Here is a 26,313-nt window from a genome sequence, read left to right on the forward strand (position 1 = left end):
ACCAGGAAAAGGCATCATAACCTGTTATAGTAAGGAAAGCATTGAATTAATTGTCTCTTGGTTTCATGCATTAGATTCTTTGTTGCAGAGATCCTATCAGCTGGAAGCTACTGAATTTTGTAAGCTTTGTCTCTGATTTAGTCTATGGCAGAGTCGGATTATAGTCGGATTAAACTGCTCTGTTGAGTGGCGCTGGGGCATCCCTAGATTGTAGGGCTTAGGTGTGACCTTGAGATGGTAATGGTTGTGTTATGCTATGGTTGGCTAGGCTCAAGTTATCGGGCTTATTGAAGGCTAACCTTGAATTCAAGCTGTACCAATTTTTTCCTACAAAAATATCCTATTTCTGGTAGAGGTGGGCATTCACTCGAACAAAAATCATATCATATGGGGCGGGCACCAAAGATGGAAATGTGGACTTTTTTTTTTGCCACGTTTTCTTTAGTATTGATTTTAAAGAAAAAAAATTCAAAAGTCAGGAACTTCTACTATGGAGTGGTCACTCTCATGATTAAAAAAATCATAGAATGAAAGAAAAGTGTGTACAATATCCTCTTTCTTTCTCATCAAGCCTCTCCATCTGTCATTTTTCTTATTTTTTTCATCCATGAGATCTTCTTTCTTATAAGTTTCGTTCTTTCTCCTTCAAATCCCAATATCTTTTTTAGGATCTTTGCATCAAAAAGTTCATGAAATCTAAGAAATGGTATATATAATTTTTTATATTAGACAAAGATAGAAAATCATGTACTATGAATTGGTACCGATGAACAGTATTTTGAAAATTGTATATCGATTTATATAGATATGCATACTATCTTGCTAGATGACTAATTTGCTTAATGTGTATCATTTGCCATATAGTGTGTATTGATAAAAAAATATGTTTTGAAAATTGTGTATTGATTTACATGGAGGTGTGAATTAGATTAATGTTGGATGTGTGTCAAAGAAGTTTGCAGTATGTATTAGAAAGTCGATGGGAATGTCTCATCTGGTCATGTAGTGTGTATTAGTGGATATGAAATATTAGAAACTATGTATTAATTATTTTGGAGTTATGTATTGGATAGCTAGATGACTAATTTGTTAAGTATGTATTATCTGATCTTATACTATGTACTAGTGGACTCCATATGCTAAAAATTGTATATTCATTTACATAAGGGTATGTATTGGCTTGTTAGATAGCTAATTTGCTTGGCATGTATAATCGGTTGTATTGATAAAAAGTATTTTCTGAAAATGAGGAAGAAAAAGAATGTTGCATGCATTTTTTTTTTATTTTTTTTTTTAAATCAGGGCCGACGATTCTGTTAGTAGGTGGAGTCTCTAACTTTTGAGTTTCTTCTTTAAGATGTGCATTGGGAGAAATGTGGCAAAATAGGAACTTTGTTCCATATATTCTTCTCCTATATGATTTTTGTTCCATTTACTCCGTTCCTTTGGGTACTCAATCTATTTAGAGTCGTGATGGATACAGATCTTTATTCTAAAACCTACAGCAGATCCAGAAGTATCAAAATTCTTATCTAGAAGTATCAAAATCTACATACTCAAAGTTATAGAGATTTTCAAAACCTACCGTTTTATTTCAGGTACTTATTGGTTGAGCGTGGTACATTTTTACTTATGTGCTTAGCAGGAAACAAGCAATCGCTATTATGGTAATTCCTAGATGAAGGGAAGGCCTCCAATTTTTTTTTATCTCTTCCTTGTTTGAACTACCAAACAATTAGATGTTAGATTTGTTCAAATTATGTGCGATTATCTGTACCAGGAAAAGGCATCATAACCTCTTGATTTACGGTAAGGAGAGCATTGAATTAATTGTCTCAGCTGGAAGCTACTGAATTTTGTAAGCTTTGTCTCTGATTTAGCCTGTAGGGGAGTCAGATATGTTAATAGTGTGGTATTCTGCTTTGTTGAGTAGAGCTTAGGTGCGACCTTGAGGTGTTGATGATTGTATTATGCTGTGGTTGGCTAGGCTCATATTATCAGGCTTATTGGACCCTATGAAAAGATCCTATTTCTGATGGAGGTGGGCACTTACTCCATTCCATTGGGTACTCGATCCATTTAGAGTTATGATGGATACAGATATTTATTCTAAAACCTACAATAGATCCAAAGCAGATGCAGATGGCAATATTTATTTAGAATCTAACTCGGTTATATATAAATTTCGATGACTATAATGATTATGAGGATAATAGAGAAGAAAATATTACGTAATCATCAAACAAGTAATCATCAAAAAAAATTAATCATGTGAAAAATTACAAAGTACACCCTTAGGCTGCATTTGGTATAGCTGTGATTATTTTTAAAAAAGAATTAGATATAAAAATTTTGTTTTCAATTTTTTTCAGATTTGACTTTTTTTCTTTTAAGAAAAAACAGCAGGAGGAGGAGCTCGAGCAAGCTGAGATTGAGGGGGAGGAGTCGCTTGAGAGCTCTCACCAACCTCACTCTCGACAGCGGCTACAATAAGAAGATCAGGGCAGGGAGTCTAAAATTGCGAATATCGTGGATGAAATTGCTCCGCGGGAGACCCAGAAGACTGCGAGTCGCACTCATTTCTAAAACATATCATTGCCTTGAGTTTGGGCTGAATCAGGATCTCCCAAGCTTTGGTTCGCCCAAGTTTTTTTCTCTTCATGGTCTTCATCCTCTCCTCTCCTTGAACATCCCACAGGATTCAATTTCCTGCCCAAACCGGCGCTGGAATCGAACATGCGGAGAGCCATGGCCGCTCCCCCTCCCAAAACCCAATCTATCTAATATTATATAAAATAATAAAAAATATTTTTATTATTTAATTTACATTAAAAAATTATTTTATAATTTTTCTCATCCTGATTTGTTTCCATCAGCTTTGTCTAAGTCAACCTGCTCCTCGTGCCTCAAGAGGGCACAGAACGAATATAAACGCATGGTTCCCAATTGCGGAATAGATACAAATAATGATCTATTTTCCTTATACCCATCCTTTTTTTTTTTCTTTTGCTAAAGATATACCCATCCCTTCGCTATCCCTAGTTCCTGAGGGGTTCGCAATATTGCCGTACATTTGTGCTGTAATGTGTAGAATATGTTAAGAAAAATGTTATGACATCATGCTGTTTAACATTTTCTCTCTTTTTTTTTTTGAGAAGCCACGTTAGCACCGTGGTGAACCCCACATTAACGGCTATATTCCATGGTGGTGACCAGATTCGTTGGAATTGACTTGGACCGGGCTTCTTTCTTGCCCAAGTCTGCCTGAGAAAAAGTTGGACTTCATTGTGGGCCATAGGATCGAACGGTCCGAGCTTGCCGCATAGCATGGCCCCTCGTGTTAATTCGGAGGCCCAGGGGTGTCAATGGGCTGGGCTGGTAGCAGTCCGAAGGTTAAACCGCAGGCTTTTCGGGCCTCCCGGGCCCATTGACAGCCTTACTCCACTGTGGATGGCTTGGGTTCTTGAGGACTCTACCAATAAAAAAGATGGTCAGGGCAACAAGTGGTCTAAGCTGAAGGGCATCTCAACGAGCCATTTCTTCATAGTTTTAGATCTGGAGATATCGATGAGCTCTGTTCTTCATAGTGTTGGAGTAAGGTGGCCGGCACGAAGAGCCGGAGGTTGAAAGCGGTTCTTTGCGACATGGAAAGAAGGCTGGAGATGGTGTCTGAATTTGATGGATGCGAATGGTGCACTCCTTCCTCTCAAAGACATCTCAACCGATCTTTTTATCCAAACCATGTAGTCTTGCGTCTTCTGGAGCAAGACACTCTTCCTTTATTAAGGGCTAGACCTGGAGGTTTTTTCAACAGGAAGTTGTTTAGGTAACTCCACTCCATGGAGTCAGATTTGTAACGAGTGTGGAGTTTAGATTTGCATGCATCTCTTTGGAGGATTCTGAGACTTTTATTCCCTAGTTTTTGGTTTACTTGGCTGTGATCTCAATGGACAGGGGTTGTATCCTCCATGCGAAAGAAGAATTCACCTTCCTTTGCGCGAATCCATCATAGGATTGTGCAATATCCGCTTCGTGATCTCTGCAGACAGATGAATGAAGTCATTCAGAATGCTTTGAGATATTTAGGTGGGGGGGGGGGGGATCCAATGGTCAACATTGTGAAAGAACATCAATCATTCTTCCATGTGAAGAATAAAACCCGAACTCGAGCTCAATTTTTCGGTCTGTCCCTTGCATTGTGCTTTGTTTTAGCATCCAATTATAGTGCTTAAAGTGTCAATTTTGACTCGGCATTGAGTGTTATGACGGTCAATGGTCAAACAACTCAACCTTTCAGCTCAGGTTAGGCTCAGGCCCGGGTCAAATGTATCTATTGAACTTGCTATCAAGGGCCCATGCTAGCAAATTATGGGATCCGACTAGTTTAAATGAGCCGGAGCGAAAACCATTAAGATTAATTGTGCCGAATGATGGTGCCAAATTTTTGGCCTAGGTGGTCTAAGCTCCTTTTGCCCTAGAAATCGGCTGGCGACAGAGAGCAAGCATGGTCCGAGCTTGGGCCAACTAGTCCCCTCCTTAGCTAGATGATTAGTATTCATTGAGATTTTCGCCATCGAATACAGGTTACACTTTTCAGCAAAAAAAAAATACAGGTTGCACAGGTTCTCACCATAATCCTTAGTAGGAGGCCGTAGGTTGTCCTTCTCATCTTCTTTTTTCCATATCCAACCACCCTTCTCAAGGTAGATTTACTGGCTTTCTAATGCATATATATGCATTCAAATGTACATAGGCAAAAGCTCAATCATGGAAAATCAGCCCAACCCCTCCATTATTAAAACAGCCAGCCATTATGTTACGAGTGAGTGCTCATAAGCTCTATGTGGGAGAGATCAAACAAGTCATATTGTTTAAAACCGGGTTCTATATTGCGAGACTAACGTGATTGGCTTCTGATATTATAGGCAACGTGATATTGATTTCATAATGTAGCTACAATTTTGAAAGGGATTTGAGGGTACTGAAGTTGGTGATTACCAACCAACACGATCAGATTAGTTAATTTCTAAATGATGATGATCTCCTTTAATCAAACCTACATTACATATATAATTGCATGTGAAAAACGGCCGAGGATTTAAACAAAAAATAAAAGGAGAGAAATAAAGAAGAGCAACTGGATCGAAAGGGTGGGGGGAGGGGGATGAATATAATTTTAAAAAACAACGTGACATGGCATGGTAGGGACATCACAATATTTTGTGAACTTATGTGCAGATACATAAATTTGGGAGTGCATTCGCACTTGCAGTGATACACATATGGCATGCAAGCATCTCGATGAATGTGTGTGTAGATATAGTGTAGCTCGTATCCATAAGAAATTATACCCTATGCCATATGCACCATATGGCACACTAATCATGCAGTTTTCTCACCTTGGGTCTCATTTATTATGCGCTCATTTTGGTGATTGGCTTAAATAGAGATGAGTCAATTAGCATGTCCAGTCATATTGGTGCACACGGTGTAAAATATAATTTGCTCATATCCACATCCTTTATTTTGGCTAGCGTAGCCTATCACGACGGATGCAAATGTGTTGGATCTTGTATGTGCGTATAGGTAATACAAAAGTTCCTTCTCAACTTCCTATCACCTCAAATGGATCCCCAATCATAGGACATATATTATTTACGCACTTTGAAAATTTTTCTCAATTTTTCTTCATGAAAAAGATTCAAAAAGATTTATGTATTCTACGATTATCCCTACCGTTGAATTGACTTTGATGTTCGTTGCAGCTCCTGTATATAAACAAAGGAAGATCGAAAAGATCCACCAGTAGAGCCAACAAGGTCAAACGTCTGGAGTGTTATTAATTGGATCAGTTGCACCGCTCAACTGGTAGACCAATTCAACTGCAGAGCAACACGCATATGGACGGACAAAATAGAAAGGAGAACAATATATATGCATCTATGCATGTTCTTCGTAGTTGGATTGGTCCACCAGCTTAACAATGGCCCGATCCAACTAAAAATATTATACCTGCCGAGATCCTTATATCGCTCTCAGTGTGTAGTAAACTTTTATGAATTTAATTATTTTGAGCAAGTTAACCATCAATCTGCAATAGTCATGATTTTTTTTTTTTTTTTTTGGACAGGAAGGGAATGAGATCTATCCACATCATATACGCAAGTCTAAATTTTTGAAAATGTGCCGCTTACATATTAAATCCAGAATATTTGATTCCTAAATCAAAAGATATGGTCACAAGGGCAAGTCCCAGTTCCCATCTCCAATGATCATGTTACTTCTAGACCAGAATATTATTCTTGTAGATCAAACCTCACATGATCAATTGAAAATAAGATACCATCAATAAAAATAAGTACATTTTTCTGCAAATTTTTTAACAAAAAACAGGGCTTATAGAGAAGCTTCTCATCGAGGAATTTTGGCATCATTGAAGCGATGCTCTTGGAAACCTTGTTCTTGGATTTCTTTGGAGGGACATGACATGGGTTCGAGAGAGAGAGAGAGAGAGAGAGAGAGAGAGAGATGGTTGACAAATTTGTATGGTGCTTCGAGTGGAAGGAACGGACCTGAAGGTAGAACGCTGAGCTCACCATTACTGCTTTCTTCCTCTCGCCACCTTTGTCCCATCTTTGTTGAAATGGTTGGAAGGATTGGTTCTTTATGATATATAAAGGAGAGAAAATAATAGAGAATGCAGCAGAAAAGATACCATCATGTGCTAATTACAAGCATCCCTGTCAAAGAGTTTGGTTTGCTGTCTACGCTGTTTAGTTCTCTCTTCGTTAACTTCGGTATAGTTTTGTAGGCCATGACATTAACTTCAGAATAGTTTTGTCACTTCTCTTCCTCCATTTTCCCATAAAATTAACTTCAAATTCGCATCTCATTTAGCCCTTGTTTAGCCTTATGACCCCCAATTCACTTGATAACATCAATGAAAACAATTGTTATTAAATGACTAATAATTGTTTTAAGGCTATCATACACGATATGTTCACTATCAAGAAGAATAAGATATGTTTGGATCTTGATAACTCATGGAGGGGGAACTCCCAAACGGATTGCTCAATGATAGGATCTCCTGTTGCCCTAAGTAATGGTTTATATATGTAAGTTTTAAGTGCAATTTAAGGCTGAAGCCATTCAATTTAATTAGTAAATTGTCCTCTTGATATATGTGCATTATTGTGCATGGAGAATTCAATAAGCAAACATCACCTATGATGATCATCGAGAGATGGACAACAACCGGTTAACTTAATAAAATCCTGAAAATTCTTAATGCAAATCTATATAGAAAATTTATATTCAAATGTCAAATCATGATGTTAAACTTAATTTATCAAAATGTGCCTGTACTACATTTGAGATGGACATTCACCAAATGCTTCGATTAATTGTAATAGAAGAGTAAAAGGGTCGCTTGCACTTGATTAGCTAATTAAGAACATGACCACAATCAGCAACCAATCCTTAGAAATTTATGATAGAAACATTTCTTGCATCATTTTTCATCCGTACAAAACTTATGGATAAGAAACTGGTTTAACTACAACTCAGTAAGTACGCGCGGGTACAATGATGCCAATAACATTACTATGCAATGCTAAACCTTTAATTATGTAGATTCAAATACTTAGAGGTGCATCATCAATAATTCGAACACAGAATTTTATTTCGAAGTACAAGGGTGTGAGCATTAAAACAAGCCCTAGTTTACCATACAATCTTAAATCTCAAGGTTTTTTTAAAGAAAAAACCTCAAGTTAAGTTTCCAAAATACACTCCTTAATTATAGATTCCATGGCATACCTTATTGTACTTTGTATGAGAGCACAAACTTAAACATATAATGATTCAAATGCTACAATCCAATTAGGTCCCTCAAAGCTCTCATTGGTTGCCACTGCCTATTTTCTTTTCCTTCTTTTGTTTTCCCTTTTGCTCATCTCTGTCCCAAGTTCAAAAGCGGTCTTGATGCTGATGTGAGACCCCCTCCCGGGAGATTCCAGACACTAGGCAAGGACAATGAGAAAATACCAACAACCTGCTCCCTTTTCATTGCTTTTTCATATCTAAGTCTCCTTACTTTATATAATGAATTCTATCTTTGTGGGGGGCTAGGGCTCTGTATGTCGGGATGTTTCACTCTCGTAATTATTGGTTAGACCAGATGCATTGCTGAATTATAGGCCAATTCAACTACAAAGAAACACGTAGAGAGATGGACAAAAGGAAATAGAACATAATACATGTGTATTTGTATGTGTTGCTTTATGGTTGGACTAATCTATCAGCTCGGTGATGGACTTGGTCCAACCAACTAAAGATTGAGCTAAAAACTAACTGTTTCACTCTTTCTTTTAGAAAGGTGGTGGTGAGGTGTCATGGACCCCTCTTTACGTGAAGGCCCGTCAACTCCGATCTTTTTCGTCGTCGGCCCCACAATAACGTCTTTTTTCTTCCTCCACTCCTTAAAATAATGGGAGGCCCCGCACACTTGTCCAAGAGAGAGTACGGGTGCTCTCCAGGTAGACTTAGTCCCAGACTTACTTTTCTCCTTCCTCTTTCGTCTTTGTTAGAATAATAGAAGTTATGGCCCTTTGAATTGATGGATGTCTAAAGTTATCATTATAACATTGTTTTTGATCATGGCGTTTGCTTTACGTTTAAAATGGGTCCATGGTGAATTGGGGCAGTTGCTTGTTGACGTTCAATCTAATTAATTATTTTTTGAGTAAAACAAAGTTCCTACTGCATAGGGCCTCGACGTTAATCCGTACACATTTTTCAGCTACGATGGTAGCCATCCCAATGCAGCTTATTTGGTTTGCGAATATATATATATATATATATATATATATATATATATATATATATTAAAATAATTTATATTTGATTGAGTACCTATTCTTTGTAAAATATATGTTACATTTTTAATAAAAAATAATATATTAAGTGTATTTTTACTAAAAATATTTATTTTAATTTTCAGCTGGTGAAAATTAAACTTTTACATACTCTATATAATTTTTTTTATAAAATATGAAAGATTTATTTTTATAAGAAAATCACTTTTTTATCTTTTTTTAAAATATTCTAATCAAATATAAAATATTTTCTATTTTTTTATTGATCATATTTTTTTTATCAATCTCTTGGTGCGAACCAGTGGAGTCCTTTAATAGAAATTAGAGATTACAATGTAATAGGTGTTGGGAACTTCTAAAATATATTACTTTTTTTTTTTTTTGGGGGGGGTTGGGGGGGGGGGGGGGGCATTCAATTTTTTTTTTTTTTTTTTTTTGGATAGAATGTGAGTACTGGAGAACAAAGCTATTTGCATGAATTCGTTGGAGAAATATGTACTAAGTGTGAAAGCAAATTTGCAAGCTATATATAGAGTGGTTATGTTTGGCTCATATCCACTTCTCAGCCGGTAGACCAATTCAACCACGAAGCAACATATGTAATCATGGACGAAACAGAAAATAGCACGATATATACGTTTTTGTGCATGTTGCTTAGAGGTAGGCAACGGGCCGGGCCGGCCAACAGGCCGTGCCGGGCCGGCCCGGCCCAGGCCCCCCGGGCCCAAAAACTAAACGGGCCGTGCCTGGCACGGCCCGTCCAGCACGGAAGGCCAGCCCGGCCCGGCCCCAGGCCCCTCTATTGGTGGGCCGGGCCGGGCACGGCACGCCACGGGCCGTGCCAGGCACGGCCCGTAACGGGCGCAAACGGGCCGTGCCAGGCACGGCCCGCAACGTCTCCAAACGGGCCGTGCCTGGCACGGCCCGTAACGGCTCCAGACGGGCCGTGCCAGGCACGGCCCGTCTGGAGAGGGGGGAGGAAAATAGCCGTTTCCAACGGCTATTTTCGTGAAAATGACCCTTTTACCCCTCCCAACAGTCCAATAACGGCTGAATTGAGGGGTATTTTGGAAAAAAAAATTTTGGGCTTCTATAAATAGCCCATTCCTCCCTCATTCTCACCACACCAAACCTCTCATTCTCTCCTTCTCTACTGCTATTATTTCTCTCTTCTAAAGTGCTCTTCTAGCAATTTAATTTTTAGTTTGTTCAAGTGCTACACAAGAGGAGGTTCCTGTTGAGAAGAGAAGGTCGCTTCTGTTGAGAGCACAAGAGGAAGCTCGGAATCTCGGCTCTGCCTCTGCCCTCCGACCCTCTACTCAATTCCTCCTTGCGGTTAGTTTTTATTTTTTGAATTAATCATAGATATGTCATCTTTTGAGGAAAGTCAGTTTGGCATTCCTGTTTCTGAGGGAGAAGAAACTAATCCCCAACCCCCTGTTCCTAGTTCCTCTAGAACTGGTGAACCGAGTGAAGGTCAAACCTCTTCTCGTAAGAGGACTAGTACTGTATGGAATGAATTTGATAGAGTTATGGTTGAGGGAGTCTGGAAAGCTAAATGTAAAAAATGTGCCAAACTTTATAGTTGTAGTAGTAGTGGGGGAACAGGGCATTTAAAAAGACATCAAGAGAGTCATAGGATGCATGATTCTCATGCTCAAACTCAAAGTACCCTTAATATACAAGGGGGATTACTTGTAGGTAATTTTGCATATAATAATGAAAATCAAAGAAAAGCACTTGTAAAATGGATAGTTAAGGATGAATTACCTTTTAGTTTATGTGAATCTTTTAATTTTGAAGAATATGTTCAATTAAACCTACAACCTGCTTACAAAAGAACTAGTAGGCGTACATTTAGAAGAGTAGCTATGACCAATTTTTTAGCAATGAAACAAAATTTAATTGAAACACTTTCTACTTTAAATGTAAAAATTTCATTAACTTCTGATATTTGGTCAGCATCTGTAGGTAGTAATTGTTTTATTGCCATTACTGCTCATTATATTGATAATGATTGGCAATTAAATAAACGTATTCTTGCTTTTCGTGCTTTTGATTTTCCACATTCTGGACAACAAATTTCAAATATAATTTATCAAACTGCATGTTCATATAATATTAATGATAAAATTATGTCTATTACTTTTGATAATGCATCTAATAATAATTTTGCTGTTGTATTATTAAAAGACTCATTGCATCCCATATTAGATGGAAATTTACTGCATATTAGATGTGCATGTCATATCTTAAATCTTTCTGTTCAAGCTGGCATGGGCATGATTCAAGATGTGATTTCAAAAATTAGAAATGCAGTTTCTTTTATTCATGCTTCTAGATCAAGACTTCAAGAATTTAAGGAATTATGCATAAATCATGGTAAACGTTTTAAAAAATTTAAACTTGATGTAATTACTCGTTGGAACTCCACATATAGCATGATACATGATGCATACCCATATAAAAATTTATTAAGTGCATATATTAATGATCGTGGATTAGGATTTACATTGACTGAAACTGATTGGAATAAAGGAAAAATTTTGGAAGATTTTTTGCTTAGTTTTTATAATGCTACCAATGTTCTTTCTGGTATTTATTACCCTACTTCATGTTCATTTTTACAACAAGCATATATAATTAGTCAAAAATTTGCAGAACATAGATATGATGATGTTTTAATGCCTATTATTGACCTAATGGAATCTAAATGGAATGAGTATTGGGACAGGATATGTCCTATGCATAACTTAGCTGCTGTATTTGATCCTAGAGTTAAATTAAATAGCGTGCTAATTTTACTTGATGCATACTCTGAAAATATGAATCAAGATGCTGAATCTGCTAAAGATGAGGTAAAAAAACTTCTTTATGATATTTATGCTATATATGATGAAAAAATTCGTGGATCTAGAACACAAATACAAACCTCTATTTCTCCTTCTAGTAGTTCTCGTTCGTCATCTATTTTTTCATTCATTGCACAGAGAAGACACACACATGCTTCAAGTTCCTCTTCATCTTCTTCATCTTTAAGTAGTAAACTAGAATTTTATTTACGAAATGATCTTCATTCTGCATATGATGAAAATCAAATAGAGAATCTAGATGTATTATCTTGGTGGAAGAGTGTTAGAAATCAATATCCTGTTATGTCTGCAATTGCACGCGATATTTTAGCTGTGCCGATGTCCACGGTAGCATCGGAATCCGCTTTTAGTGCAGGTCGGCGTGTTCTTGACGAAAAGAGAAGTAGGATGACGGGCGAAACGGTGGAGATGCTTCTCTGCTTTAAGGATTGGCTGGATGCTGAGGCAAGACTTCAAAATAAAGGTGGACATAATACAACATCCTCTGATGATGATGATACAAACACTACTGAAGACTGAAGACTGAAGACTGAAGAGTGAATACTGATTCACTGAATCACTGATGATTAGTAAGATTTCTTAATTTTTTATAATTGTACATTTTTATTGTATTCTGGAGGTCAGACCAAGGTCCAAACCTCGGCCCTTTTTTAGTTTCTTATTGTATTCTAGAGGTCAGACCAAGGTCCAAACCTCCCTTCATGTACCATTTTGATTTAAATTAATAAACTGGTAGGGGTCTATGCCAAACCCCCCACCATTAAGGTGGCTTTATATTCATAAATCATAAATTCTTAGTGTTCAATATTTATTAATTTATTAAAAAAATTTATGAAGCATTAATTTTTATCGGGCCGAGCCGGGCCCAGGCCCGGACCGTGCCAGGCCCGCGTGCCAGCCCGGCCCAGGCCCTTATGGGCCGTGCCGTGCTGGCCCGCGGGCCGTGCCGTGCTTGGCCCGCGGGCCTAGACCGGGCCGTGCCGGCCCAGGCCCGAAGCGGGCCGTGCCAGGCACGGCCCGCTGGCCAGAACCCTCTAGCCCAGCACGGCCCTCTCAAAGGGGCCGTGCCAGGCACGGCCCGGCACTGTAGCTGGCGGGCCGTGCCAGGCACGGCCCGCTTCGTGCCGTGCCGTGCCGGGCCGTGGGCGGCCCGGCCCAGTGCCCATCTCTAATTGTTGCTTCATGGTAATTGGACTGGTCCACTAACTCAGTCATGGATCTGGTCCAACTAAAAATTACATTTATATATGGCTCTTATTTTAAGAGAGTTGTTCATCATTAGACTCTAAATTTTTCTGAAACAAAATAATATGTGACCACAAATATGGTTCTAGGTGTGCCATGATCATTAAATGATCGAGCAGTTGTCCAACATGAAAGGATGAAACTTTCCTACATGTGGGATGCATGGGCCAGTAATAGTTAATTAATTATAAATCATAACGCCTTTAATAGTTATACCAAGAAGTTCAAAAGGAGTAAAAAAGTCTTCACGTTCAGTTTTGGCGAACCGAACAAGTCATATAAGTTCTCAATTATTAAATCTGCAGCTAAATTTCTTTCCCTTATCGCTTGGAAGAAAGGCAACATCACTGAAGATATTCATGCTTTTTAGAATCTTCCAGGCAGCCAAGACTAAGCTTTCTCCCCACCATTTAAGTTCAATTCATATGTTCCCACAATGACAAGCATTTAGTGGAATTTTTTAAGTTCAAATCTTTTTCTGAGGTCTTCTTTTGCATCATTTTGTGGGGAAACCCAAGAAAAGCTAGATCTCTAGCTAAAGCATTCCATTCTCAGTCCAGTGGACTTCGAACACCATTCCATAGGCGCGTACGGCCGCAGGCTCGAAGTATGGACTTTCACTATGGAAAATTTCTGGAAGATATCGACATTAGTGTCCCTAGCTAATTTTCTTAAATGAGGGGAGACTAATTACACCTATTAAGACCAAATTATTGAAAGAAAAGAGTGATCTAAGTAGCCCAGGCCAAATGTAGTTCAAGATAATCTACTTGGTGAATGGCTTCACGAGAGAGTGGATCAAGTGTAAGCAGGGGTTGAGACAAGATGACCCCCTTTCTCTGCCACTCTTCAATTTGGCGACTAATTTCCTTGCTAGAATTTTCAAGCAAGTTAAATCTCTTGGAGTCATTGAAGGAATTGGAACCAATCAAAGCTTCAAATGTTTCAAAAACCTCCACTTTACAAATGATACCCTTCTCTTTAGTGCTGCAAAAAGAGAGTATATTGGCGGTCAAAGCTATCTTGCTTGCTTTTGTAAATGCTTTAGGCTTGAAAGTCAACTTTCATAAAAGTATACTTGTGGGGCCCAACATGGAAAAAGAGGAAGCTTCAAATCTGGCCAACTTGATGAACTCCAAAAAAAAGTCTCCCTCCCCCGTACTTAGTTCGGCTTGCCTCTCCTTGATGAAAAATTACCAAAACATTGTTGAATACCTTTGATCGAGAAAGTTAGCACTAGATTAGCATCTTGGAAAGGGAAGTTATAACTCCCGTGGGGTGGTAGGCTAACCTTAATCAATGGAGGTCTCTCATCTGTGCCTTTCTACTTTATGTCCATTTTCAAGCCTTCAAGATGGGTCATCAATGGAATTGATCAAACGAGAAAGGCCTTCTTGTGGAAGGGGAAAGAAAACGTTATTGGTTTCCATTGCCTTATGAATTGGGATACTATTTGCATATCTAAGGAGGAAGGAGGTCTTGGAATCAAGAATCTCAAGGATATGAACCTTGCTTCACTAGCGAAATGGGCTTGGAAATGTCTCTCTAGTTCTAGTGCCACCTAGTTGAATCAAAATAGACGTGTCTATTATTTCTGACGAAGGTTCAAAATGACGGTAAAAAAAGATTGGTTAATTCTCACCCATTTGGAAAGACATAAGCAAGGATCTTAGTTCCTTCTAGAACTGCACGACATTTAAGTTAGGGATTGGTAGCCGCATTCGATTCTAGAAGGATTCTTGGCTTAGGTGTGTTCCTCTTGCTCTTTATTTCAGCGGCATTTTTCTATTGCTGCTAAGGTGAATGTTTTGATGGCCTCCCAATAGAATTGGTGATCTCATAATAATCCTTACTCTTTTTTTTTTGGCTATAGTGGGTGGATTCATACCTGACGAGTATGAATGCACCCAATAAAGTCAGAAAACAAAATGGCCCGAAGTGCTTGGGATGCCTCACTGTCTCCAGCCCACAAGGTACCCTCGGAGTGGTTGGCCACATAAGCAGCCACTCAATCCACAACCCCATTGGTTTTTCACTCTTTACTCTTTAGCAATCTCTTCTCTTCAGTTGGAGCAGTTATTTGATCTTCTTTCTCCTATTAGACTGACAAGAGGAGCTGATTCTCCTATTTGGAAGCTCACAAGAAATGGTATCTTCTCTGTTAATTCTTATTACAACTCGATCAATAGCGGAGGATTGCATTGGTCCTTGTCGAAGGTAGTTTGGAAAGTGGCTGTACCCAAGAAAGTCAAAGTGTTTCTTTGGCTTGCCTTGAAGAATAAACTTCATGGGTGGCTAGTAAGTTGAGGTTGTCCACTCAATGGGTCTAGATTAGAGACAGTTTCTCACCTTTTCTTCAATGCTTTTTTGTGAATAGTATTTGGTGGACATTCAAGGCTTACCTAAATTATATTCGCGGAAGCTCATTATGGCACTCTTTTGGGATATATGGCAAGAAAACATTGCTAGAATTTTTCTCAAGAGGTGTTCTATCTATGCTACTTTGTAAAAAATCCTCCACACTTCCAGCTTTTGGGAGAACCTCGGATCAGCCAAAGTTGAGAAAGGATATCGGAAGTTCTGGTCGTCTTTGTCTTCCTTGATTCCCGAGAAAGTTTTAAACAGTAACTATTTCAGTGGGAGCCCCCCGAGTCATACGTTAGGGCTAAACCTTAGTGGGAAACCAAATTATAATATCTATTAGGTCTTGCAAGCAACCTTATAAAATTAGAAAAAGGTTTTGTAAATTAAGCCATGAGGTTAGGTCTCCAGTGCAGTTTGATTTATCATGGAGAAAGAATAAGCACCAACACACGGTAGGCATACGCTGTGTTGACTGCCAAGATTAGATTTGAAATCTATTCAACAAAGGCCATAAAGATAGGCGACCGAGAAAGCCATGCATTGAAGAAATTTATAAAGGTGGCTGAAAAGAAGTGATCAAAATAAACCCTAGAAATCGGTTCGCCAGCAGCTTTGTCCTCTCGTAAGCATCACATCACATTGGCCCGTCATTCTCTCAAGGTGCTTTTCTTTAAAGCTCGGCAACATCTTCCTCGGTTCTTCTCCAACTAGGGTCAAGATCGACCTCATCTTCTATTTGGGTAGCTGCAGAAAGAGTGAGAGAGAGGGAGGGAGGGAAAGGATAGAAATGGGGAGAGCTCCATGTTGTGACAAGGCTCATGTGAAGAAAGGACCATGGTCTCCTGAGGAGGATGCGAAGCTAAAGGCCTATATCGAGGAGCATGGGACTGGGGGAAACTGGATTGCACTGCCTCAAAAGATTGGTCAGTAACAAACCTAAAGGCTTCCTATCCGTTCCTGGTGTGCTGTTTCTTCTTCTTTATATGAAAGTTAATTCATCCCACGTGTTTCTAGAATATATACATAGAGAGAGAGAGAGAGATTGGGAGAGAACATATCCTGTTAAAATTGGCTACTGAATCCAATTACATCCTTTCTTAATCCATTACTTCCTCTACGGGACTAAGAGATTTCACCTTCTACTGTTGGATTATTATCTAGAAGCAGTGGGTTTTGGTTTGTCATGAATTCAAAGAAGAACAGGGTGAAAAGAGGGGAACTATGGGGTTATACCACCTTCTTCTCCTCTCTCTCTCCATATCCAGAAGCAGGATCCATTCTTTGTCTTGATAATCCGTGTTATTAATTTTAGATAGATAAAGAAATAGATAGATAGATGGAGAGAGAGTGAGAGAGAGAGAGAGGGGGGGGGGGGGGGGGGGGCGAGAGATTTATGGTATGCATATATTCTTCCCTCTTTTCTCGCTAGCTAATTTATGGAAGAGTGATAAATCACATACTTATCTCTACATAAAACGATGAGAATGATTAGAGGGGATAATATTATACACATATTCTTTTAACTCGTGATTATAATATTGCAGGTCTGAAGAGATGTGGGAAGAGTTGCAGGCTGAGATGGCTCAACTATCTAAGGCCAGACATCAGACATGGTGGGTTCTCAGAGGAAGAGGATCAAATCATCTGTAGCCTCTATATTAATATTGGGAGCAGGTGCATCGTGTTTCCGCTCTCTTTCCTGCCCCACTGCTATAAACTAGTAGCTTAGGTATATCATTCTCATTAATTATGGGCTAATACTAATTTCATGCATTAGGTGGTCAATAATTGCAGCCCAAATGCCGGGGAGAACAGATAATGACGTCAAGAACTATTGGAACACCAGGCTGAAGAAGAAACTCCTCGGGAAGCGAAGAGATTCATGGCAGTCTCGCCGCCTCTCCAGTAACCACGAGCCAAATGAGGAAACCAATGGGATGAGCCCTGACGCATCTTCTCAAGCTTTGAGTGCATCGGCCGCTGAAAGGATGCAACTCCACAAGCAGCTCCAAGGTCACTGCAACCCCTTCTCTTTCTATAATAAACCTGGGCTGTGGCCAAAGTTCCACCCCATGGGGGATGAGCTCTTCTTCCATATCCAACACACGGATGCCAATACTATTGCTGCCACCCCGGTGCTACAAGCCTCTAATGCCTCCATGATTGAGCCCTCTTGTCAAAATGTGTTCCTGATCAAACCCGACATCCCGAATCCCATGAATGCCAAGATACAAGAAGATCTGAACAGCTCTACCTTAGGGTTTCCTTCACCTTCGAGCTCTGGTGCTCTCAGAATGGAGAATCCCAGCTCAAACTTTAATGCAGCTGCTGTGGGACTTCAAGACGAGCTCCATGATTTGCTTTATCAGAAGAACCGGTGTTCCGGCGGGCAGGAACAGCAGCAACAGACCGAATTCGAGTGTTCCAAAGATATGAACGGCGAAAAGGTGAGCATGGATTGGTGGCCTACCGATGGTTTTGAGAAGTCATCATCAGGGTCTTGGGACTCAGCTTCCAATCCCCAGGCTGACCTGCTTCAGGAGTATGAGTTGGGGTATGATTTATAGTTCTTGTTAGAGCCGATCTCTAAGAGTCTGGTATTAGTGATTCTGCATGAAAGGTCTAATTAAGACCAATGGTGTACGTGTGTGAATAATACTGTATTGTTCTTCTCAGTATGAAGAAATTAAATCTAGTTCTGAAAATTTCTTCTCACTCCTCTCTTCTTCTTCTTCTTCTTGCTAAATCATCAGTTTCTATCTTTTCTAAATCCTTTCATTGATTTTACTATACAGAGATTTCTAAATCAACAATCTAAGTATTGCTTTCTGCTGCCTTTTTTTGTGATAAGATTCCATGCGCTGTCTCTGTGGCCATTGCAAGCTCGCATTCTCCCTTAACAAATACTATATCAAGCCACGTTTCGTTTTATGAATAAATACATGTACATACCAGCAGGTCTGTACTATTAAATTACTTTGTATTGCAGGCTTCCTTTTCTCCCCTCTTCTCATGAATATAGTGTACTTCTGTTGCAGTTCTTCTGTTTCAACCCTTTTCTTCTCTCGTGAGGTTCTGCTCCATATGGTTATGTTTAAGCTTCCTTCCCCTTGTTTGGTTCTGCAAGATACGAGTGTATTTGAACTTAATGGGTACTAAGATATGCTCCCGCACGTGCCCCCAACCATGCATTTTTTAACTTTCCTTTTACTATAGAAGTTAGAACATGCATCCAGGCTATTGAGCATGGGACGGATATATACCTTTATCTCAGCTTCTATACACTCTTGAAGTTTGTTTGCCCAGGAGGATAATAGCTCATTTGCCTTCTATATTTCATGTATGATTCAATTACATCTGATTAAAGCTATTTTAAGATCAATATTTTCCATATGAAATTTGAAGCGTTACATCATCTATATTTCACAAAAAAAAAGGTTTTCTAGTTCTCAAAAAAATTCATGTATAATTTGCATGTAATTAACTAAAATTGGTTAAAGATCTTAGACTTTTAACATAACAAACTTAGTATCATTCTAGACCATCAAGAAATTTGGTTATTAGCAGGTTACTAATTTATTCTTTCATGAGTTACTAGATCTTCTACACTTGGCATGTTGCCTAATTTGAAATGACTCATGAAAACAGCGAGGTTCTTAGATTTCTGTTTTTATATGTTGTTCCTAATTAAGAAATTAATCTTCTATTCCTTTAATTTCTGATTAAAACACTACAGGATGCATTATTCATTAATCTAAACTGAAAATGCCATATCATTTAATCATATTATTGATTGTCAAAGATTTAGCGGAAACTTCATTAATATTTTCTGGGAGATCCTTAGCGGCTAGTAAACGAAAAATAAAACGTGAAATGGTAAGAAAAATAACTGAAAGATTAAAAAGACAATATATACTCTTTAATGCTTCAAAAGTTGTTTTTCTCCTCCCATGAATCTTACTAGAATGGTTTTTTCTTACATATATACATAAACAAGTAATTAAACATACTTAATTTCTACAAATTATCTTCAAAATCCTATTAAAATTGTCCCTGGAGCTCCCACCGGGCCCAATGGCCTGCACCACCATCGCCTTGAGCTCATGCACCCTCTCCCTCATCCTCTTCCCATCAACCACCTCGAGAGCCCTCACAGTCCCTTCCTTCGTCGCCATCTCGCCTTCGAAGCCCAACCCGATCCCCCAGCACCGGCGACACGGCCCTCGCGTTCAACGTGATCTGGTCCCCGAAGAAGAGCCGGCACACCCTCGGCCAGCTCGGCTAGCTCGGCCGGCGGTAGGTCGTGATGGTGCCGAAGGCGACGGTGGCGGGGCAGTAGCGGTCGAGCCAGGAGAGGCAGCGACGGGGGTCGGGCTTGGGGACGGGAGGGGCGAGGAGGTGGATGGGGCCGAGGGGAAGAGCGTTGGGGAGCGCGACCGCGAGGCCGGCGTCGATGGGCGGGTCGAGGGCGCCGAAGCTGTTGAGGGCGACGGCGGCGGATTTGCTGGGCCATGCGGTGGAGGGGGACGTCGAGGGGGCCGGAGACGATGCCTTCGGGGAGGTCGCGGACTCGGTGGGTGGAGAGGCTGGGGATGAAGTCGAGAAGTTCGTCTTCCTCCTCCCGGCCCAGATTGGCGCCTGGGATCAGAAACATAAAGGTGAGTCCAGAAAAAGGGAAGGCCTAAATCCATCGTGGCGTAGACGGATGGAAGTAAGGCTTGAAAAACTTGATTCGTCCTCGACCTACCGTAACCAGATTTGGATTCGGGCTAAATAGATTTGAATACAGATCAACTCGTCTAACTTATTTAACATTTGGGTCAGATTTAGGTTTCAAACTTCTACCCATTAGCCCAATTTAATATTCGAATTAATAATCCATTTAACTCGTTTAACCTATCCATCTATTTTTAAAATTTTGATGCCAATCCCTCAGCATAATAAATCGATAACTCCCAATCTAGGAGGAACTATTACTGTCTCTCGGTCTACCAGCTCCTCCGTAGATCCAGGCCAATAGTTTCTTGCCGCATCATCTTGTCTGAAATTGGAACGAATTTATATTTTTGGCATGAGAAAAAAATCCACCTTGGCACAATTCTACATTGAGGTTGTTTTAAGATCAGTTCTAGACCTGTGTGGTTGGTGATCCAATGGTTGATTTGGGCTGAGGAAGGCGAATCCTGCTTTCATGCAAAAGATAAACCTTGCTGCTTTGATAATTCTTTTTTGTTAATAGGAAAACCAAAGGCATGTGCCTTTCTTTAGGGAAGGATACCATTTGTTCACATTTCTGTGCTAGCAATTGAGTTCTTGGTCATCGCGTTTAAATGTGCTTGTTGTGGCCAAATCACAATCGTTCCACTTTCGCAATCCTCGGTTTATATACAACCGTGCCTGATTATTATCCCGCCAACCATTTTTTTTTGGTAAAAAATAAGAAGAGAGGGGGAGGGGCAGAACCCCACTAGCATACCAGTTTTTACTGGATCCTCTTTCTATCAGAAAATGTTCGATGCGAGTTGCAAGTTTCTGCATGCTTTTTCCAACTTGAGAGAAACTCCATTGGGCCATCCATATGTGAGTAGGTCATCCCAGCCCCATCTCAATACTGATAGAAGAAAGCATGTTCACATGGAGCCATTTAAGCATGGGACATATGGTTCCTTAATTTAATCGATGCAGTGCATTTCGAACTCGGACAAGTTAGGTGGAGCCGGAGCCCCTTAACTTCTTGATCTTGAAACTGTCGTACAACAAACGTCTGGTGAGCTAGGGGGGGGGGGGGGGGGGTGATCCTCTCGAACTGGGTGGGCGGCACTGATGGCTAATCTCGAGAAGGGAAGTCCGAGGAAGGAGTCGTCTCAGGCAGGGAAGGACGGGAGTTCGAGGCCTGTGCTAAAGGGAGGAGGAGGGAGGGCCCCGACCTGGGCGGAGGTAACTGGAGGAACCGTGAGGCGCCAGGCTTGGACCAGTCACAAGATAACTGAGCTGGAGCTGGGCTCCATACAGGATCGTTTCCCCGACATTCTGGAGGTGGAGGAGGATTTGTTGGAGGAGTCAAGGGGCTTCTGGAAGGATGTCCCAGCGGAATGGGTCGCGAAGGAGGTTCGCCGTGCCCTGAAGCTTGACTATGATCCCGAGAGCTTCGTGATGATGGATGGTTATATGACCCTCCGCTTGGCGAGTGTGGAGCATCGGGAGGCGGCGGTGAGGTTCGGCCCATGGATGGTGGCCGGACAGCTCCATGCTATGGAACGATGGCGTCCAAGTTTCATTCCAGGCAGGGATGAGATCGGTAGTGGTGTTGCATGGTTGAGGCTGCCCAGGCTACCCCTAGAGTTTTGGCGGACGCCGATCATTTTAAAGATGGCGGCGAAGGCCGGGAAACCGCTGGAGGTGGACTCGTTCACGGACCAGAGGAAGAAGATGGGTTTTGCACGAGTGAAGATCGAACTGGACCTCCAGAGGCCCCTGAGACCTGGCATCTTCGTGAAGGGTAGGAAGGATGGAGTGGAAGCAAAGTTTTGGCAGGATTTCCTCTATGAAAATCTGCCATCCTTTTGCTTCAGGTGTGGTCGGGTTGGTCACTTGGAAGAGGAGTGTAGACGGAGCCCAGCGGCAGCGATGGAGCCAGCACCGGTGGATATTTCAGGTGATGTAACGGCGGCGGATGGGTTCAACCCGACGGAAACGCCAGGCAATGGGGAGGTTAAGGGAAAGGGGAAGGGCACAAACGGGGCGATGCCTTATGGCCCTTGGTTGGTCACACACAGAATTCGCCCCCCTCGTCCGGTGCAAGCAGGGAACCGACCGAAGAAGAGTCCTGAGTCTGGTGGAGGGTCGACTTCAGCGGCGATACCGGCGAGCTCGGAGATGAGAGCGGCGGTGAAGGGAAAAGGTGCTGCTAGTTGCTCGGAGGATCGAGACGGCTGGCAGACTCCATCAAAACTTGCCCGCCGGAAAGCATCCGGGAAATCCTATGCGGGTGCTCCCTCGGTGGTTCCGTCCGGCGGAGCGGGTCGACCCGGCGGGGCTGCTTCTTTTCAGGCTGAGTCGAGTCGCACCAACCATGTCCGGGCTCGTGATGCGGTCGAGCCATCTGGTGAGCAGGAGAGGGGGCAGCATCCGGAGCGGGTTAGCCAGAGCCCGACTCGGGATTGGGCTGGAGTCAGCTCGCATTTGGTCGATGGGGTCCAGTCTGATACACCTGGGTTGAAGGGTGCGGATCCGAGCTCATTCAAACGGGTGAGGAGCCCGACCTCTGGTCTGATGGTGTTGGATGATCTGTATCTTAACAGATCCGACGGCTTGGAACTTCCGGCAGAGGGGCAGCGGAGATTCGAAGGCAAGGGTCGCCGGCGATGTCGGAGCTCCCCCCCACCTTCTTCGCCGGAGTCTGGCCGGACACCCAGCACAGGGCTGGCAGTTGGGGGAGGACGCCAGGGTGAAGAATCTCGGCCGGGCGGGACTTCTCGGCTCGTGTCCGCGGAAGACTCATCGTCTCCGTCGGCTGGGGGAGGCTCGCCGTCGCCGGAGATGGAGGGTGTGGCGGCGCAGACTAAGGCAACGGGAGGCAAGGCTGGCAAGCTGGTGGCAGAGGAGCTATCGGCCACTGTGAAGGGGTCTGCTACTGTGGCTGAGGCGTGCCGGATGGCACAAAGGAATAGTGTGCAGGGGGATGCTAGCCATGTTCAGCTGCTGCTCCAGGTGATGGCCTCTGTGCAGAAAAGTTCAGAGAAGGTGAGTTGCGATGTAGGCTCTTCAGCTAGCAATGGGAACAGCTCCAAGGAAGAGGGCTGTGCCGTCATCTTGAGTGATTTATGAAGATCATACTATGGAACTGCAGGGGGGCAGGGAAACCTTCCTTTGCTCCGGCTTTCCGTAGATTAGTTCAGCAGCATAGTCCAGACATATGTGTCTTGCTTGAGACCCGTTTGTCCGGTAGTAGTTTACAGAAGGCTAGGAGAGCAGTGCCGAGATCTTGGGGTTTTTATGCAGTGGATTCCATTGGGCTATCGGGTGGAATAATAGTAACTTGGAGACTAAATTTTGGCAATTTGGACATCTTCAACATGTGTAATCAAGAAGTCATCATGGTGATATCTGAGGGGGGTAGACGGCCATGGATATTTGCAGCAGTTTACGCTAGCACTGACTTCAGGGTCCGGAGGACATTGTGGGAGGAGGCATCCAGGGTGGTTGATCAGGGAGCACCAGTGCTGATAGCAGGTGATTTTAATTGCATTGATGATCCACAGGAGAAAATGGGGGGGAAGAATTTCAGTTACAATAGGAAGGTGAGGGAGTTTCAAGAGTTCATTTCTGGGAATGGATTGATTGATTTGGGTTTTGTGGGGCCAAGGTATACATGGTGTAATAACCAACAGGGCTCGGCTCGGGTTTGGGAGAGACTAGACAGAGCTTTTGCTACAGCTGAATGGATTCAGAAATTTCCAGAGTTTCGGGTCAAGCATTTGCCGAGGATTGCCTCGGATCACAGCCCTATATTGGTGAGTACGGAGATCCCTATTCCACTTCGTTGTCCTTTCAGATTTGAGAAGTTTTGGTGTTGTTATCCCCGGTCTTGGGAGGTAGTGAGTGAGGCATGGGGTATGCCGGTGAGGGGTGACGCGATGTATCGAGTTTCTCGGAGGTTGGAGCTGACAAGGAGACGATTGATGAGGTGGAATAGGGATGAGGTTGGGAACATTTTCAGAAGGATAGAGGAAATCGAGGAGGCTATCACTAGACTACAATCTCAGGAGGTACTGAGGGGAGGGTTATTGGCAGGGGAGATGACAGAGCTCAGATCTCTTCTATCTTTGCATGATTCTCTTCTTCGTCAACAAGAGATATTCTGGAGGCAGAAATCAAGAGTTCAATGGATTTTAGAAGGGGATCGAAATACTAAATTCTTTCATCGATCTACACTAGTCAGGAGGCAGAGGAACAGGATCAGGGTCATCAGGGGAGAGGATGGACAGTTGACAGAGGAGCCGGACAGGATTATACGGGTGGTGGAGCAGTTCTTCAGAGCTAGGTGGACTGAGCAGACAGGGAGTGGGATTTCCACAGACCTACCCCTGCCTTCGGTGGGGGTCTCGGCGGAGGAGTCTTTGGTGTTGATTAGGCCGGTTACGGGGAGGGAGATTCAGGAGGCAGTATGGTCCCTTGCGGGGGACAAGGCACCCGGCCCGGATGGTTTTCCTCCGATATTTTTTCGTAGATATTGGATGCTAGTTGGGCAGGATGTGATTGAGGCTATCCAGCAGTTCTTCCGTACGGCGGCGATGTCATCTGATTGGCAGAGAACTTTTATTGCCTTGATCCCCAAGAGACAGGACCCTACCGAGCCGGGCCACTTTCGCCCCATCAGTTTGTGCTCCACTTTGTATAAGGCAACGGCTAAGATCTTAGCTGTGAGATTGAGAGACATACTACCCAGGCTCATTAGCCCAGAGCAGGGAGCTTTTGTCGCCGGGCGGAGCATTACTGATAATGTGCTCATTGCCCAGGAGTTTATGCATGATCTTGGTAGGGCTCCTAGATGGGGAAGTTTAATGGGGATCAAACTTGACATGGAGCGGGCATATGACAGATTGAGTTGGGACTTTGTTCAGCATTCCCTACAGAGCTTTGGTTTCCATGAGACATGGATTAGATGGGTTATGGGATGTGTGAGGGGCCCTTTCTTTGCTATATTGGTAAATGGGACCCCTTCCTACTTCTTCGAGTCCTCTGTTGGTCTTCGCCAGGGATGTCCTCTATCTCCCTTACTCTTCATTATGTGTGCTGACTCTCTCTCTAGGGCTTTGCGGAGTGCCTCGGACTCTCAGCGGCTGGAGGCATATAGACCGGTACGGGGGACCAGGCCGATATCCCATCTATTATTTGCTGATGATTGTTTACTCCTGGCCCAGGCAACCAGGCAGGCTGCTCAGGTGATTAGATCTATTGTTTCTGATTATTGTGCTGCTTCTGGACAACGAGTCAATCTTGCTAAGACAACGATACACTTTAGCCCGAAGATCAAACCACAAGTGAAGGCAGCTATTTTGGTGATTTTGGGGGTTAGGCAGCAGGACAGTGGCCTGAGATACTTGGGAGTTCCGATTACGGGTCGACGACTACGCAGAGGTGATTGTCTTTCACTAGAGACCAGCTTCAGACACAGGTTGGAGGGTTGGCAGACACATACTTTATCTATGATGGGTAGGGTTACCTTGGCACGGACAGTTTTGAGCTCCATTCCGATTTACCTCATGTCTAGCTCCATACTCCCAGTGGCGTTATTGAGATCATTTGAGAGGCTTATCAGAGACTTTATATGGGGCAGGCGGGGTGACAGGGGTGGCATTCATCTGATGGCGTGGGAGGTGGTGTGCCAGCCGATTAGGCAGGGGGGCTTGGGCGTGACTTCTTTGATTTTGAGACAGGAGGCATTGGCGATGCGGCATGCAGCCAGATTTCTATTGGAGCCCGATAGTATGTGGTCCTCCTTGATGAGGGCCAAATATGGGAGACTGTTTATTGGCACCCGTGCTGGGCGCCACTCGTCCCCTATTTGGAGGGAGATTTGTGCCAGAGGTCCGATGGTGCTGTCGGCGATCAGATGGGCGGTGGGTGATGGTCGATCCATTGATGTACTCGAGGACAGCTGGGTGACGGAGTTTCCTATTAGTCAGATGCCGACGATGGTGGATGCAGAGCGGTTGCAGGGGTTTAGGGTATGTGATCTGATTTATCCCGGAGAGGGACGATGGCACGAGGGCTTGATACGGGATGTTTTTGGAGAGCAGTTAGCGGCGAGAGTCATGGCATTACCTGTTCCATCGCGGGGGGAGCCGGATAGACTGATTTGGGAGCCGACGAGCAGATCGGGAGTCCGTGCCAGGGATCTTCTTGCTCGGATCGACACGACGCCTCACAGGCAGATGGATGTGGGTTGGATA

At 42.5% G+C, this 26,313-nt stretch overlaps 1 protein-coding gene across 2 annotated transcripts; it reads left to right on the plus strand.

Annotated features, from left to right (window-relative positions):
- The first annotated feature begins 15,990 nt into the window (after window positions 1-15,990).
- On the plus strand, window positions 15,991-18,073 carry LOC103720428 (transcription factor MYB36-like). Of its 2 annotated transcripts, none has more exons than XM_008810119.4 (3): window positions 15,991-16,281; window positions 16,903-17,032; window positions 17,136-18,073. In XM_008810119.4, the coding sequence occupies exons 1-3, from the start codon at window positions 16,146-16,148 to the stop codon at window positions 17,923-17,925; spliced, it is 1,056 nt and encodes a 351-aa protein (XP_008808341.2). In that variant the 5' UTR covers window positions 15,991-16,145; the 3' UTR covers window positions 17,926-18,073. The 2 variants fall into 2 exon arrangements, with proteins under 2 accessions (XP_008808341.2, XP_038983811.1); XM_039127883.1 differs by having other exon boundaries at window positions 16,159-16,281; window positions 16,903-16,971.
- Window positions 18,074-26,313: the final 8,240 nt, after the last annotated feature.

This window comes from Phoenix dactylifera, chromosome 7, assembly GCF_009389715.1.
Source record: "Phoenix dactylifera cultivar Barhee BC4 chromosome 7, palm_55x_up_171113_PBpolish2nd_filt_p, whole genome shotgun sequence".
NCBI classification, from domain to species: Eukaryota; Viridiplantae; Streptophyta; class Magnoliopsida; order Arecales; family Arecaceae; genus Phoenix; species Phoenix dactylifera.

Excerpts from the sequence above, each read along its gene's own strand:
- LOC103720428 (XM_008810119.4), top strand. The coding sequence starts at position 16,146 with ATGGGGAGAGCTCCATGTTGTGACAAGGCTCATGTGAAGAAAGGACCA. Across the intron at positions 16,282-16,902 it reads TGCACTGCCTCAAAAGATTG|GTCTGAAGAGATGTGGGAAG; the intron begins GTCAGTAACAAA and ends ATAATATTGCAG. Across the intron at positions 17,033-17,135 it reads TATATTAATATTGGGAGCAG|GTGGTCAATAATTGCAGCCC; the intron begins GTGCATCGTGTT and ends TTCATGCATTAG.